Here is a 14,859-nt window from a genome sequence, read left to right on the forward strand (position 1 = left end):
GCTTAACCTAAGTTTGACGCTTAACCTAACCCAAGTCCCCTTAACCTAACCCACGTCCACCTAACCTAACCTAACGTAGACGTGTAAACGTAATGTGTAACGCGTAACGTGTAAGGTCGGCTGTCGTGTGTGCTTGACGGCAGATTGGGTTGGTCTGTAGATTCGGATTGCGGTTTGCCTCGGTCGAGGGGTTGGGTCGGAAGCGGCGAGGGGCGGCGGCGCCTGTTGCGCAGGCGGCGTCCGTTTGCGGCGGGCAATTGTTGAGAAACGGCTGTGAATGTTGGCGGGCGAGAGGAGGAGGACGGCGCGCGATGTGGCCCGACGGCTGCGGGCCGATCGGGAAACGGCGGGAGGGCGACGGAAGGCGATGGGGCGGCGGAGGCGCGTTTGCACGGCCGTCATCGCCGCACGCCTCGGCTTGTGTGGCTGTGGCGCCGGCCGCGCTGGCCGGGCTGCCGCGGCGACGGTGTGGGAGTTTTGCCGAAGGTTTGGCCATTGTGGCGGGTCGTCGGCTGGGGCTGTGGGGGCGGCATTTGGGCGGGGGCGGCGATTCTCGGCGGGCCGACCCAGGCTGTAGCGCGCGGTAGCTGCAGTTTGGCCGTGGTTTGCGGCGCTGCCGTGGCGACTGGTTGGCGACTGTGGTGTGGCTGTGTGTAGCCCCATCCTCGGTGGTTTGAAAGGCGCGGGCGGTTGTGGCGCAGGTTTGGGGCTGCTCCGCACAGGCTGTCGGACGTTGGGCGGTAGCAAGCGCTCCGTCCGCTTCTTGAGGTTATCTGCTAACTGTCTGGCGTAGGTTTTACCTTTCGGCATTTCCTACATCTTGAGAGGGTTGTGTTAAATTTGTTCATCTTTATTTGCAGTGTGGCTTGTGTGTGTGCGGACACGGGGTGCGTGCATGATGTGGTAGGGAGCTAATTTACTTTGAAGGGCACTGCTGCATTATCTCGCGAGCAGTGCGATCGGCCGTCTGTATCTGTCGTGTGGATCAGGTTCTTCCCCCAAGCCTCTGATTAGGGGGTTAGTGGACATCATTGCTTTCTCGTAGAAACGTCTCGCTATCTCTTGGTGACGCTGGAGCACTTCTGGTTCTTCAGCTGCTTCGTGCAGGTATTTGTGCGGAAATTGCGGGTGTACGTGGAATACCCGCCGAAGTATCTTATTCTGAAGGGATTGGAGTCTCTGTAGATGAGTCCTCGCAGCATTACCCCAAACTTCGCACGCGTAGTCGATGAGGGGGCGAATGTACATGCGATAAATTAATAGGCCATTTTCGACAGAAAGATCTGAGCCCTCGTTGATTATAGGATACAGCGCTCCCATGCGCTGTGATACTTTATTCCGGATGTCGTCCACATGCGGTTTCCATGTTAGTTTCTTATCGAGGATCACCCCGAGGTAGCGCACTGTGTCTTGCCACTCCAGTTCCGTATTGTACAGTCGTAGTCGTCGTGTTGGCATGGTTCTTCGCTTCGTGAAGACGATCGTTTGCGTCTTGGCTGGATTGAATCGGATGCGCCATTTCGTTGCCCATTCTTCCAACAAGTTGCAGGCACTCTGAAGACGTGGCCTCATCACGTCTCGCCATCGGCTTCGTGTGAACAGCATCGTATCATCCGCGTAGATAGCTTTCTCGACCCTCGGCGGTGTGGGGAGATCTGACGTATACAGGGTGTAGAGCACCGGTCCAAGTACCGATCCTTGGGGCACTCCCGCGCAGATCGGCCGTTCCGATGAGAGTGCGTCGTCCACTCGAACTGCAAAAGTGCGATGTTGAAGGTATGAGGCAACCAGCTTGACGTAGGCTCGTGGAAGGCCAAACGAGTTAAGTTTCCAGATGAGCCCCTGATGCCACACGCTGTCAAATGCTTTCGTGATGTCCAGGAGAACTGCTCCACAAAACTCCTTCCTGTTGAATGCGGTTGTGATGTCGTTGACGACTCGGATGATTTGGTGACTGGTAGAATGTCCTTTCCGAAATCCAAACTGCTCATTGGGTAAGATGTTGCGGAGAGAGATGATGTGTTGAAGTCGTTGTAGAAGAAGCCGCTCAAACAATTTACTGACGTGTGGCAGCAGGCTAATCGGGCGATAACTCGTCGGGAGGCGTCGGTTTTTGCCGGGTTTCGGTACAGGTACCACAACAGAGTGCTTCCACGCCGCTGGGTAGGTCGCAGTGGTGAGTATCCAGTTGAAAATAGTGGCTAGCCGCACTATTGCAGTCCATGGCAACTGTTTTAGGACCCGCCCAGTTATGTCGTCAGATCCTGGAGCCTTGTTCGATGGGAGTGCCCGAATCGCATGTTGCACTTCTGCGGGGGTAACAGGTGGAATGGGGTCGTCGCCGTCGTCGTCTGCATCTTCTTGCAGCAGCGCTTCTGCCTCTTGATCGATGTTATTGACACGCTGGGGGTCCACTCCCTCATTCAGCGGACGAAAGTTGACTTCAAATGAATCAGCCAGCAGGTTTGCCTTGTCTGTGGGACGATAGGCAGTTCGATCGGGAGTCTCGAGCGGCGGGATGCGCGTCCGACGGTTAGTGAAGAAACGGATGGCCTGCCAGTTAGCGGGGTCGGGCGTGAATGATCGAAGTTTGGCTGCCCACTGTTGGTTCTTGTGAGCGATGATTGCAGCCTTAATATCCCGGCGTAGCTGATTAATCCGCTTCTTAAGGTCGACATTTCGTGTTAGGCGCCACTCCCTGCAGAGCCTGTTCCGTGTCCTGATGCTGTCTAAGATGTGCTGTGGTAGTCCAGGCGGCGAGAGTCGCGGAGGCTTGGGTGGTGGTGTAGCCAGCTCCAAGGCATCGGTAATAGCGGTGGTGAGCGTCCCCACGGACTCCTCAGAGACCTCTTCATCTGCATTGATGACGTCAACGGAGAATGTAACACACTCACGAAAATGTTCCCAGTTTGTGTGTTTCAAATTGAGACGGCCGGCATATTGGTCCGGAGCGACGTGCAAGTCAAACAGTACAGGCAGGTGGTCGGAATTAAGAGCATTTAGGGTTTCCGCATTCATAAATTGCGGGATGCCCTTGGTTATGGCCACGTCAATAACATCAGGTCTGCCGCGAGAGGGATAACATGTAGGCTCGTCGGGGCCGCAAACATAGGCCTGCGCTTCTTCCACAGCCTGGAGAAGAAGACGTCCACTCATATTGGTGACCTGAGAGTTCCAGGCGGCATGTTTACAATTCAGATCGCCCGCGATGAATAGTTTGCCGGGTGTTCGTAGCAGGAGTCGGGCGTCGTCGAGATCCAGGAGTCGGCGCGGGCTGCGGTAGGCTGCTAGAAACGTCACTGGTCCGGTTCTGGTTTCCACTACCACTGCAGTCGTTTCGAAAGTCCTTGTAGCAGGTGGCTGAATTTCATGATGTCGGATGGTTCGTCGTATGTATATTGCTGTGCCGCCTCCATGCGTCAGTCGGTCAGTGCGGTAGCAGCAATAATTAGCAATATTACTGCGAATTCCTGGCTTGAGGAACGTCTCGGAAAGCATACAGATGTCCACGTTGTTGTCCACAAGAAATTGGTGTAATTCCGGCACATCATGCGTAAGATTGTTGGCGTTGTATGCCACAATGCGTAAGTCTTCGAGGTGAAGTGCTCTATTCATGTCGAGTAGGTGCAGCATCTTTTTGGGCCTGGAAGGCGCGGCTGATGGTCGCCTCAACAGCGGCGGCGACGGTGGTTGGAAGTTGCAACATGGCTTTGGAGACTTCAGCAAGAGAGGCAGTAATTTGTGTGAGGAGTGCGAAGACTCCTTGCAGATCTGGCTGAAGAGGCGGTGAAACCGCTGGAGGTGCCGGGTCACACCGGCGTTGTGGCGCTGCCGGACGGGCAGGTGCTGCTGGAGTGACATCTTGCTGTAGCGACCGCTTGAGAGCGTCTGCAACTGTGAGATCGTCACGTATCTTGGCCGCCCGGCGGTCCATTAGTGTGGGCCAAGCTTGGGCGCGGCTGGGCTGTACAGGCGGCGGCGGCGGCGGTGGCTGTTGGCGGCGTCGTCCCGTAGCAGTGGTCCTCTTCGATGGGACAGGAGGCAGGCCACGTTGCCGTCGACTCGCCTCCTTGTGTTTGGGGCAGGAGCGAAAGTTGGCGGGATGAGGTCCGCCGCAAAGACCACATGTAGGTGGCTGTTCCTTGGCCTTGGTGCACGTTCGACTATCATGTGGGCCGCCGCATTTTACGCAGACCCAGTCCATGGTACACAAGCGTGCAACATGACGAAATCCTTGGCACCTGAAACACTGTACAGGGCCACGCGTCTTCCGTAATCTTTCTACGGTGATGGACAAGTCATAAAAGCGGTCAAGCTGGAAAATATCTCGATGCGCTGGGATATCAGGTAAGATGATGATACGATGTCCTGTGTGCTGATTCGTACCCGGCATTCGATGATGTTCGACGAGGGAGGCGGCGAAACCGAGGTCGCGCAGCTCTTCCTTGACGTCTTCATGCGACAAGGACATCGGAATGCCCTTGACAAGCGTCTTGATGATCGGAGGGCGAACCGCCGGGAAAGTATACATAGCGATGCCTGATCGCCCGAGTTCGTCAACCGTGAGGGTGTAGTCTTCTGTTGACGACAATTGTAGCTTCAGTGTGTCGTCGCCTGCCTGCTTTACCGTGAACGGCTGCTTGCAATGCGTCTTCAGCCACGTATGCAGCTTCTTGTAAGATTCCTTGAAGCGGAGGACAATAGGTGGCACCCTCCTATGCGGGGCCGATGTCGGGGCCTGTGAGCGGTCCTGTGATGACGGCTGTTCATCGTCCATGGGGAGCGGGGCCTCTTCTCCCGCTCGTTGTTGTGCCGCTGCTCGGCGCTGCTGCTGTTCCGCTAGTGACGACGCGGCTTCATTAAGCGTCGCTCCCTCCCCCTGGAGAGGTTGATAGCGGTTTGACACGTCAAGTTCTCTCGCAACGACGCGCTGGGGCCGTGCTTGTTTCTTTAGCGGCGGCTGCAGGAAGCCGTCGGCGGTTGCTTCACGTCGATGTTGACGCCGCTCAGAAGCGCGATCGCGGCAAGTTCTTCTGCGCTGCGATGTCTGCTCAGCGGGATCGGCGACGGAGGCATCGCCGGAGTCCGTAGAATAATCCATTTCGTCATCCAGGGGCAGCTCCGCGGCAAGGGTACTAATACTTCCCCCCACCGCGGGTCCAGTCGTCATAGGTGTGCCGGCTGATGGCGAGGCGGCCGACGGGGCAAGCCCCATCGGACCGCGGCCGGCCGGCACGTGGTCGCTCGCTTCTCGCGCGCGCGTTAACTCCCCGTCCGTACTATGCGACATCTCAGTCGGCACTGGTAGCAAGCGCGGGAGGCGCGGCGCGGCGGCGCGCAGAGTGGCGGCCGCTCTCTCGGCCGTCCGCGCCCGCCCGCGACACTGGCTGGGCCTTGTGATTCTCTGCTCTGCTGCTGTGCTGTGCTTGCGTGCCTGCCGTCCCGCTCGCTCTCGCTGTGTGTTACGCGCGTCGTCGAAATGGCAGATCAGGCGGCTACGAACGAGACTGCTGCGGCACCCGCCGCCACCGGCACTACGAAGAAGGCCAAGTCTGCGTCGTCTGCGAAGAAGCCGCGCGCCAAGCCTGCGCACCCGCGCACCTCTGAGATGGTGACGGCCGCCATCAAGAGTCTGAAGGAGCGCGGCGGGTCGTCGCTGCAGGCGATCAAGAAGTACATAGCCGCGCACTACAAGCTGGACGCGGAGAAGCTGGCGCCGTTTATCAAGAAGTACCTCAAGTCGGCCGTCGTGGCGGGCGAGCTGGTGCAGACGAAGGGGAAGGGCGCGTCCGGCTCGTTCAAGCTTGCCGGCGCCGGCGGCGGGGGGGCGGCCGAGGGCGGCAAGGCTCGTGCCGGCGGTGCCAAGAAGAAGCGCGCCGCTCCGGCCAGCAAGGAGAAGAAGGGCGCCCGTGCGGCCGGCGCAAAGAAGGCTGGTGGCGTGAAGGCGGCGACCGGTCGGAAGGCGGGCGCCGCCAAGAAGGCGTCTGCGGCGTCGGCCGCTCCCGCGGGTGCGAAGAAGGCGGCTGCGGCCAAGCCGGCCAAGGCCAAGTCGCCGTCGAAGGCGAAGAAGGCCGCCAAGGTTCCGACGAAGAAGCCGAAGGCGCCGCGCCCGAAGAAGGCGACGACGCCGTCTAAGGCGAAGGCTTCGCCCAAGAAGAAGAAGTAGAGTAGAGGAGAAAGAGATGGGAATGGAAGGGTTTGGCGCTTGACTCCGTCGTCCCCACCCCCCGTCGTCGTCTAGTGGCGCGCAAGAGACGCGCGGCCCAAAACGGCCCTTCTCAGGGCCATCAAAGCACGTCGGGGAAGGTTTTGATTGTCGTGTTGCGTTTGGTGTGGGTGTCTGTCTGGCGTTTCTGTATGCCCGTGGGGATGCTGTTTGCGTGCCGTGGTGGTTGGATTGCGGGGGTCGGTGGCGGGTGTGGGCGGCGGTAGCGGTAAGCGGTGTTGTTGTTGTTGTTGTTGTTGTTGTTGTCGTGGTTGATTGTCGCCGTGTTTGTGGCGGCGGCCGACGGTTGGTTTTCTGTCACGTTGTTTTGTTTGAATACGTTGGTTGGCTTGCCTGCGTTCGTTCTTCTCGGATGTCTGTCTTGTCGAGTCGTGTCTGGTCTTTGTTTTGTTTTGTTCCTTTGTGTGTGTGTGTGTGTGTGTGTGTGTGTGTGTTATGTTTTGCAACGGGGGGCACGTTGAGATGCGGAAGGAGTCGGCGGGGATTTCGGTGGCGTGTAGAGCGAGCGAGCGCGCCTGCCTGGCCGTTGGCCGTCGGAGTGGAGTGCGGGTTGTTTTGTTTTCGAAACGAAAGCGGCGGCCGGCCAGCCACCCGTGCGGTGTGACGTCGGCCGTTGGGTATTGTGCGCTTTGAGCGCCGGGGAGGGATGATGTGTGATTGTTGCGCGCTGCTAGCAGGCAGGCAGAGTGAGCGGGTGTGGCGGACGGACGGGAAGTGGTGGTTTTTGTTTTTGGGTTGCGGGGCGAGAGGCAGGCGACCGACAAAGTTTGCTCGCGACGGAGAGATGTTAGTGGCCCTGAAAAGGGCCGTTTTTGTTTGTGCGGTGCGGTGCCGCGGCGCGGTTTAGGCGCGCTCGCCGCGGATGCGGCGCGCGAGCTGGATGTCCTTGGGCATGATGGTGACGCGCTTGGCGTGGATTGCGCACAGGTTGGTGTCTTCGAAGAGGCCGACGAGGTAGGCCTCGCTGGCCTCCTGCAGGGCCATGACTGCGGAGCTCTGGAAGCGCAGGTCGGTCTTGAAGTCCTGGGCGATCTCGCGCACTAGGCGCTGGAATGGCAGCTTGCGGATGAGCAGCTCTGTGCTCTTCTGGTAGCGCCTGATTTCTCGCAGGGCGACGGTGCCCGGCCTGTAGCGGTGGGGCTTCTTGACGCCTCCGGTGGCGGGCGCGCTCTTCCTCGCCGCCTTGGTGGCGAGCTGTTTGCGCGGCGCCTTTCCGCCGGTGGACTTGCGGGCCGTTTGCTTTGTGCGGGCCATGGCGGTAGCGGTAGCGGTAGCGGAGCGGCGTGCGTGGAGGTTAGGTGCGGCGCGGCGTCCGGTGCTGCCTTGACAACGGGCCCGCGCGCCGAACGAACCTGCACAATTGACTGAGGAAGATATCCTCGACTGAGGGCGAAGTACTAGCGCAACAAGGCGCTTCACCTTCTGGCATGACGGTTTGGCTATCCAAATTTCATGGCGTTATTGTTCTGCTTGATGCTTTGTGCAATATTTTTTTTTTTTTTTTTTTTTTTTTTTTTTTTTTTTTTTTTTTTTTTTTTTTTTTAAAGAAAGAGGAAAGGATAGTAAGAGAGACAGTGAGAGAAAAGGAAAACGAACGGCCCAATTGACTGGCCGGGAATGACGATTAGTTACAGAAGAAAGGACAGAAGGAGGAATAGTGAGAGTGAGTGAAAGCGAACGGCCATTATCCTGGCCTCTTCTGCTTCGTAGCGGCGACGCGATGGCGGCGGCAGGCATTCTTGACATGGCGAATTGGGGGGAGGGGGAAAGAGAAAGAAGTCAGAGGGTGACAGTTGAAGAAGTGGAAAAAAGAAGGGCCTATCATGATTAGGCCAACATTGGGGGTAGTGTGGGGGGAAGGGGGAGGTGTGTTGGGGGAGCGAATGACATGGCATGTGGGGGGGAATAATCTATGACGTGAGGGAGGTAGTCGGCATGAGATGAGGGGCCTGGTGCAGGCGAGGTCACGGGGGGCGAAATAAAAGGTCGGGCCATCGAGTGGTGGCTAGTCGGTGAACACGGGTGCCCAGGGAAAGGATTAAGGGATTAGGAGAGTGACGAGTTTTGTGGTAAAAGGAGTGGGCGGCGGAGAGGATGCGGGTACGAAGGAGCGGCACTTCAGCCAGGAGGTGGAGCTCGCGGGTTGGGAAGTCGAAGGGGAGGCGGAGGGCACGCCGGAGAGCCCGGTTCTGGACGGTTTGGAGTCGGCGGAGGTGGGTGGGGGCAGCATTGCCCCACACCACCACCGCGTATTCAAGGATGGGGCGAACAAGGGAGGTGTACAGTCTAACAGCAAGGTGCGTGGGGAGGGAAGAGGTTGGGTTGATGAGAGGGTAGAGCAGGCATAGCCGCCCCATTGCCTTACGACGCACCTCGTCGATGTGGGGGCGCCAGGTTAGGCGTTGGTCCAGGGTAACACCCAAGTACTTTGCAGTACGAGTCCAGGGGACTGGGGTACCAAGGACCGCCACCTGAGGGAGCCGAACGGGAATACGGCGTCGGCAGATGATAAGGGCTTGGGTCTTGGAAGGATTAAATGCCAGACGCCAGGTCCTAGCCCAGTCGGTTAGGGAATCTGTAGCCCCCTGGAGCCGCTGTTGAAGAACTGCCGCACTCCGAGAACGAGAGAAGAGTGCAGTGTCATCTGCGTAGAGAGCTAAATGTACCCTCGGCGCAGAGGGCAGATCAGCTGTGAAGAGGGAGTAGAGTAGCGGCCCAAGTACGCTGCCCTGTGGTACTCCTGCCCTGATGCGTCGTCGCGTGGATTTCCCGTCAGGGATCCTAACATGGAAGGTGCGACCTTCCAGGTATGTGGCTATTAGCCGTACATGGGACACTGGGAAGCCAAGGGAGAATAATTTGTAGAGCAGCCCTTCGTGCCAGACCGAGTCAAACGCCCTGGACACGTCGAGGAGTATGGCCCCGAAGTACTCCCTACGTTCAATGGCGTCCAGTGCCTCTTCTACTAGGCGCAGGAGTTGGTGAGTGGTGGCGTGGCCCTGCCTGAAGCCAAACTGCTCATCAGGGAGGACTCGTTCTCGGGCAATGTGGATGAGCAGTCGTTTAAGGTACAGCCTCTCGAACACCTTGGAGATGGCGGGCAAGAGGCTGATGGGGCGGTAGCTGGCAGGGGAACGAAGATCCTTCCCAGCCTTGGGTATGGCGACCACTTCAGCGTGTTTCCAGGCAGAGGGATATTGCCTGGTTGTGAGGATGTTGTTGAATGTGGCCGTCAGGATGGGAATAGAAGCTGGGGGTAATTGCTTGAGGAGGGCATTCGTCAGCTTATCGGGGCCGCCAGCTTTCTTGGATTTGAGGTACCGCAATTGCAGTGCAACCTCCTCTTCGTTAATGGGGGTGATTTCATCCTCAGGGTCCTGGACGGCAAGGAATTGAGGGAGGCGTGCCGTGACCAGGCGAATATGGTCGGGGTCAATGGGGTCATTGACCGGGGTGAAGTTGCGCGCGAAGACATCAGCCAAGGCGTTAGCCTTGGCGTCTGGTTCGGACGCAAAGTCATTGCCGACCTGTAGGGGGGGGATCCGTTGCCCTCGTCTCAAAAGGCTTTTTGTGAGCCGCCAAGCAGACGGGTCACGCAGGTCAATGGCAGAGATTTTGTTCTCCCAAGCCTGATTGCGGTGGTCTTGCACCGCAGCCTTGATTTGGCGCTGTAATCTATTGATGAGGCGCTTGGTTGCCGGATTCCGAGTGAGCTGCCATTCACGGGTGGTCCGGTTTTTCTCTGTGATGAGAGCAAGGATGTGGGGGGGGAGCGGACGCAGATGATCCGGGGGCCGGTGCGGACGGGGAGGGGTCGCTGCTGTTGCAGCATCTAGCACAACGGTGGTGAGGTGGATGAGGGTACGATCTGCGTCCGTGTGATCGGCAGCAGGTAGTGTGGGTAGGGCTGCTTCGACCCGTCTCTGGTAGGACTGCCAGTCAATACCGCGGATGTCTAGGCCTTCCCTCGGCACGGTCGATGTTCCAGCGAGATCGATGGAACAGATGACCGGTCGGTGATCGGAGGCTAGAGCGATGCGGGTGGCTGCAGTGATGGGGTGGGGTAGACCTTTCACCACTGCGATGTCTAGGACATCTGGGGCACGTCCACCAGAAGGGTAAATGGTGGGGTCGTGCGGGCCGATGGTGCGGGCATGATGCCGCTCTGCGACCCGGAGGAGTCGACGACCGGATGTGTTGGTTAACCTACTGTTCCAGGCAGCATGTTTGGCATTGAAGTCACCGCCAACGAAGACGTCGTTGCCGAGCGACAGCAATGCTTCATAGTCCGGTGTTTCGAGAAGGCCTCGTGGTGGCCTGTAGAGAGCCACGAACGTAATGGGACCCCTCACCGTGTGGACGACAATGCCAGTGGCTTCCACAGTGTGAAGTGGGGGGAGGGGAATAGGGTGGTGGCGGAGGGAGTTACGCACGTACACCGCCGTGCCACCATAGGCGGTGGGCCTGTCTGTCCGGTAGCAGGAGTAGTTTGCTACACGGACAAAAACACCGGGTTTGAGGTGCGTCTCAGCAACAAGGCAAACATCAACCCTCTCATCCAGGAGGAACTGTCGGAACTCGCCCTGTTGTTTGTGGAGACCGTTGGCATTCCAGATCATGGTTGTCAATCCGTGATGTCTAACAGCCATGACTGGTTGGAATGGGAGCGGGAGGGGCGATGGGGGACATGGATTGGGAGAGGGCGGTGGCAAGTTGGTGTGGGAGGGATTGGAGGAGGGAGGTGAAGGTGGCGGAAATGGCTGAGGTCAGTGCCTCAACAACAGTGGCGATGAGGTCACCAAGGGGGGTGGGAACAGAGGAAGGGGTGGGGACAGGGTGCTGTTGAGAGTGTACCAGGGTGGGAGAGGGGGAGGCAGTGCTTAACGCCTGCCGGGGGGATGGGGAAGGAACAGCGGAGCGTGACACCCGCTGGGAGGAGGGGGAAGCAGTGCTTGACACCTGCTGGGTGGGGAAGGGAGGGAAGGCTGTTGGAGGGGGTACGATGGGGAGGGAGAGGAGCGGGGGTGGGTAGGAGCCCAGAGGGGCGGAATGGGAACGAGACGCAAGGTGGGGGTGGGCCCGCGACGCCGAGCCGACCAGCGCACCAGAGTAACTGGTGCCCGGGCGGACCGCCGCCGATGTCCCTGCAAACCGTTTCTGGCTTGCCTTGAAAGACTTAATTCTGGGGCAGCCCATATAACTGCCAGTGTGATTCCCGCCACAGCGGGCGCAGGTGGGGGGGACGTCTCGGGGTTTAGAGCACTCCGAGGAGGCGTGACCTCCAGCACACTTTACGCAACGCACCTCGCGGGTGCAGTCACCCGCGAAGTGCGCCAATCCCTGGCAGCGGTAGCAGACCAGGGTCATCCTCCTGGAGCGCGGCTTCTCCATCGTCACGCTAACGTGATCGAGGAGCGAGAGGGTGAGGAGGGGGTGGTTCTCCGGCGTGTCAGGAGCGGAGACGAAAAAGAGAGGGGTGGGGCGTCGGGTTCGAGGGGAGATGATCCGGGATATAACTGTAGGGGTAATGTTCAAAGACGCAAGCGCCGTCCGCAGGTCATCATCAGAATACTCCATAGGGAGCCCCCTGACAACAACCCTGATGCGGCGGGCCCGTTTAGGAGGGGTGGAGAAACCGATGTTGAACTTGCTTAGGATAATAAGGGACTTAGCAAGGTCAGCGGGGGACTGTACAAACAGTCGATAGTCATCATTACCCATCCATTTTATACGGAAGGGGAAGTCAGTGTGAGTAGTGAGGAGATCTAAAAGCACCTTGAAGGGCCCCTTGTGTTGGATGGATATGGGCGGGGGGGCAGGAGGGGTGGCCGACGGTGGTGGGGGCGGGGGAGGGGGTGGGGCGTCCGCGGCACCATCAATAGCCGCGAACGCGTTGCTGACGGGCACGTCCGACAAGGACGTGGTGATCTGGCGACGAGGTGCCGTTTTGCGCGGCACCTGGAAGCCCTCCGCGTCAATAACGGCCTTCTTCTTCTTGGTGTGCCCGCGGTCAGCGGGCGGAGGGGCCTCAGAGTCCGATGAGGAGGCTAACTGCCGCTTCCGGCGCTCAGCGACCGGGCGCCGATGGTCGTCGTCGAACTCCATCCCGCCCCCGGTATCGCTGTCGGCGGCCGCGGCAGTCATGTTGGGGTAGAGGGCGGTCTGACGCCGGACAGGGTCGACCTGTTGGCCCTCTTCCTCTGCAGCGTCACGGAGAGCGGTGAGGCGTTCCTCCAGGCCCTCCGCGATGTCACTGTCATCCATGAAGCAGCCAAGGGAATCGCAGTCCGACTCCTCAGGGACATTGACCGCATCAGAAATGTCCGGCATGTCGAGGGCGGACGAGGGACGAAGGAAATCCTGACTTTGCCTCGGCGCGCGCGGGCTGGTCCCACGTGAAGGGGGCCCTGACGCGCCATGTGCCCTATCTAACCGCCTAAGGGCGGCGGTATCGATTTCTGAATCGATACCACATCGCCCTGAAGAATCTGCAGAAAAGGACGGCGTCGGCGGTAAGCCGCCCGCGGAGGAGACAGTACGTCCAGGCGGAGAATCCAAAGAATGAGCCATCTCAGGGTCCGGGTCAATTGGCCGGGTTGTCGTAGGTGGGGGGCCGGATGGGGCCGCCGACGAAGCTAGCTCCGCCAGGCGGCGATCCGCCACACCCTCAGCTCCAGAACACACAACATTCGCAAGAGACATCGCAGCTCGGAATGGCCCGCGCGCCTCCGTGCTGCGCTTATATGCCCTCGGTTGCGCGTGGTGGGGGGAGGGCGGGCCAGAGTCTATATAGGGGGGCGGCGGGCGCGCTGGGCGCAGACCGTAGCCGACTCGCCAGCCGCTGCAGCTGCTGTTTGTGCACGTTTTGCTTTGCCCGAGGAAGGAAGGATGACAGGCCGCGGCAAGGGAGGAAAGGGGCTCGGCAAGGGTGGCGCCAAGCGGCACCGCAAGGTGTTGCGCGACAACATCCAGGGCATCACGAAGCCCGCCATCCGCCGCCTGGCTCGCAGGGGCGGCGTGAAGCGCATCTCTGGTCTGATCTACGAGGAGACCCGCGGGGTGCTGAAGGTGTTCCTGGAGAACGTGATCCGCGACGCGGTGACGTACACTGAGCACGCCAAGCGCAAGACTGTGACGGCCATGGACGTGGTGTACGCCCTGAAGAGGCAGGGGCGCACCCTGTACGGTTTCGGCGGTTAGGCTGCGTCGCAGCGGGCGCTGGCCTTCCCGCGGCCGTGCTTGTGGGTGGGAGAGACTAGAAAACGGCCCTTTTCAGGGCCACCACACTGTTCGGAAGTTGAAAAGTGCGAAAGAGTCTGTGTTGTTGCTGCGTGTGTGCGCTGTGTTGTTTGTTTGTTTGTTTCTTTCTTTCTTTCCGTTTGAGCGACGTGATGTGACTGGGAGGGGAGAAGGAAAGGAAACGTGTCATGTGGCTGGCTGTGTGTGGAGCTGCTTCGTTTGTGTGTTTGTTATTGTGTGTCTTTGTATCGATCGCGACGGAGATGGCGGGCTGTGTGTTGTTGTGCGAGAGGCGGTGATTATTTGCTTGCGTGGTTTGTCTCTGTGTGTTTGTTTGCGGCGGCGTTGGGGTTTCCGAGGCAAGGCGTGTGGGCATAGGCGGCCGGATCAGCTGTTTCGTTCGTGTCGACGCCCGTTGCGCGCGGGAGTGGAGGGCGGTGTGTCGACACTCCTCCCTTTAACAATGGTCATTATTGCTGCCGTTGTCGGTTTGGAAGGCGACTGCGACCGTGCAAAATGTGTGTGTGTGTGTGTGTGTGTGTGTGTGTGTGTGTGTGTGTGTTGGGCCACACGGGCTGTGTGGACGACAAGATGGCGGACGTGCGCCGGCGGCGGCTGTGCTGTGACAGTGCAAAGTTAAAACAAAACAAGGTGCGGCGAGGACGACTGAAATTTTGCTTTGGACGTAGGTGTGTGTGGTGGCCCTGAAAAGGGCCGATTGTTGTGGGCCGAGCCGGCAAAGCGCGTTGCGTGCAGGGGAGCACGCGGCGCTGCGATTGCCTGGCCTCCTTTAGGCCTTCTTCTCGGTCTTCTTTGGCAGCAGGACGGCCTGGATGTTGGGCAGGACACCACCCTGTGCGATGGTGACGCCCGACAGGAGCTTGTTGAGCTCCTCGTCGTTGCGGATGGCAAGCTGCAGGTGGCGCGGGATGATGCGCGTCTTCTTGTTGTCGCGGGCCGCGTTTCCGGCCAGCTCGAGCACCTCAGCCGCGAGGTACTCCATGACGGCGGCGAGGTAGACGGGCGCCCCGGCGCCGACGCGCTCTGCGTAGTTTCCCTTGCGCAGGAGGCGGTGGATTCTGCCGACCGGGAACTGGAGCCCAGCCCTGCTTGAGCGGGACTTTGACTTGCCCTTGACTTTGCCTCCCTTTCCGCGTCCGGACATGGCGATGGGCTAGCGACGGTGCACACGAAACGGAAACGAAAACGACCGGTGCGAGCGGCAGCGAGTCGAGCAGCGGAGTGCGTGCCGGCGCAGCCGGGGTGGGGGTGCTTTATGGGCTCGGGTGCGGCGGCCGGTTGCGCGCGCGCCCCATTGGTCGGCGGCCGCAACAGGGCGAGCTGGTAAAGGTGCGGCGGCGGCTGGCGGCGGGTGCCACTGTGTGGGGAGACGC

General features: G+C 59.5%; 1 protein-coding gene across 1 annotated transcript in view; it reads left to right on the plus strand.

Moving 5' to 3' along the window:
* Positions 1 to 2,451, plus strand: part of LOC124545544 — a 90,201-nt gene extending 87,750 nt beyond the window's left edge. The window contains exon 3 of the mRNA XM_047124491.1: positions 2,325 to 2,451. Coding sequence (XP_046980447.1) covers positions 2,325 to 2,451 — 127 coding nt within the window. The remainder of the gene's footprint in view (positions 1 to 2,324) is intronic.
* The last annotated feature ends 12,408 nt before the right edge of the window (positions 2,452 to 14,859 follow it).

Source organism: Schistocerca americana, chromosome 8, assembly GCF_021461395.2.
Source record: "Schistocerca americana isolate TAMUIC-IGC-003095 chromosome 8, iqSchAmer2.1, whole genome shotgun sequence".
NCBI lineage: Eukaryota > Metazoa > Arthropoda > Insecta > Orthoptera > Acrididae > Schistocerca > Schistocerca americana.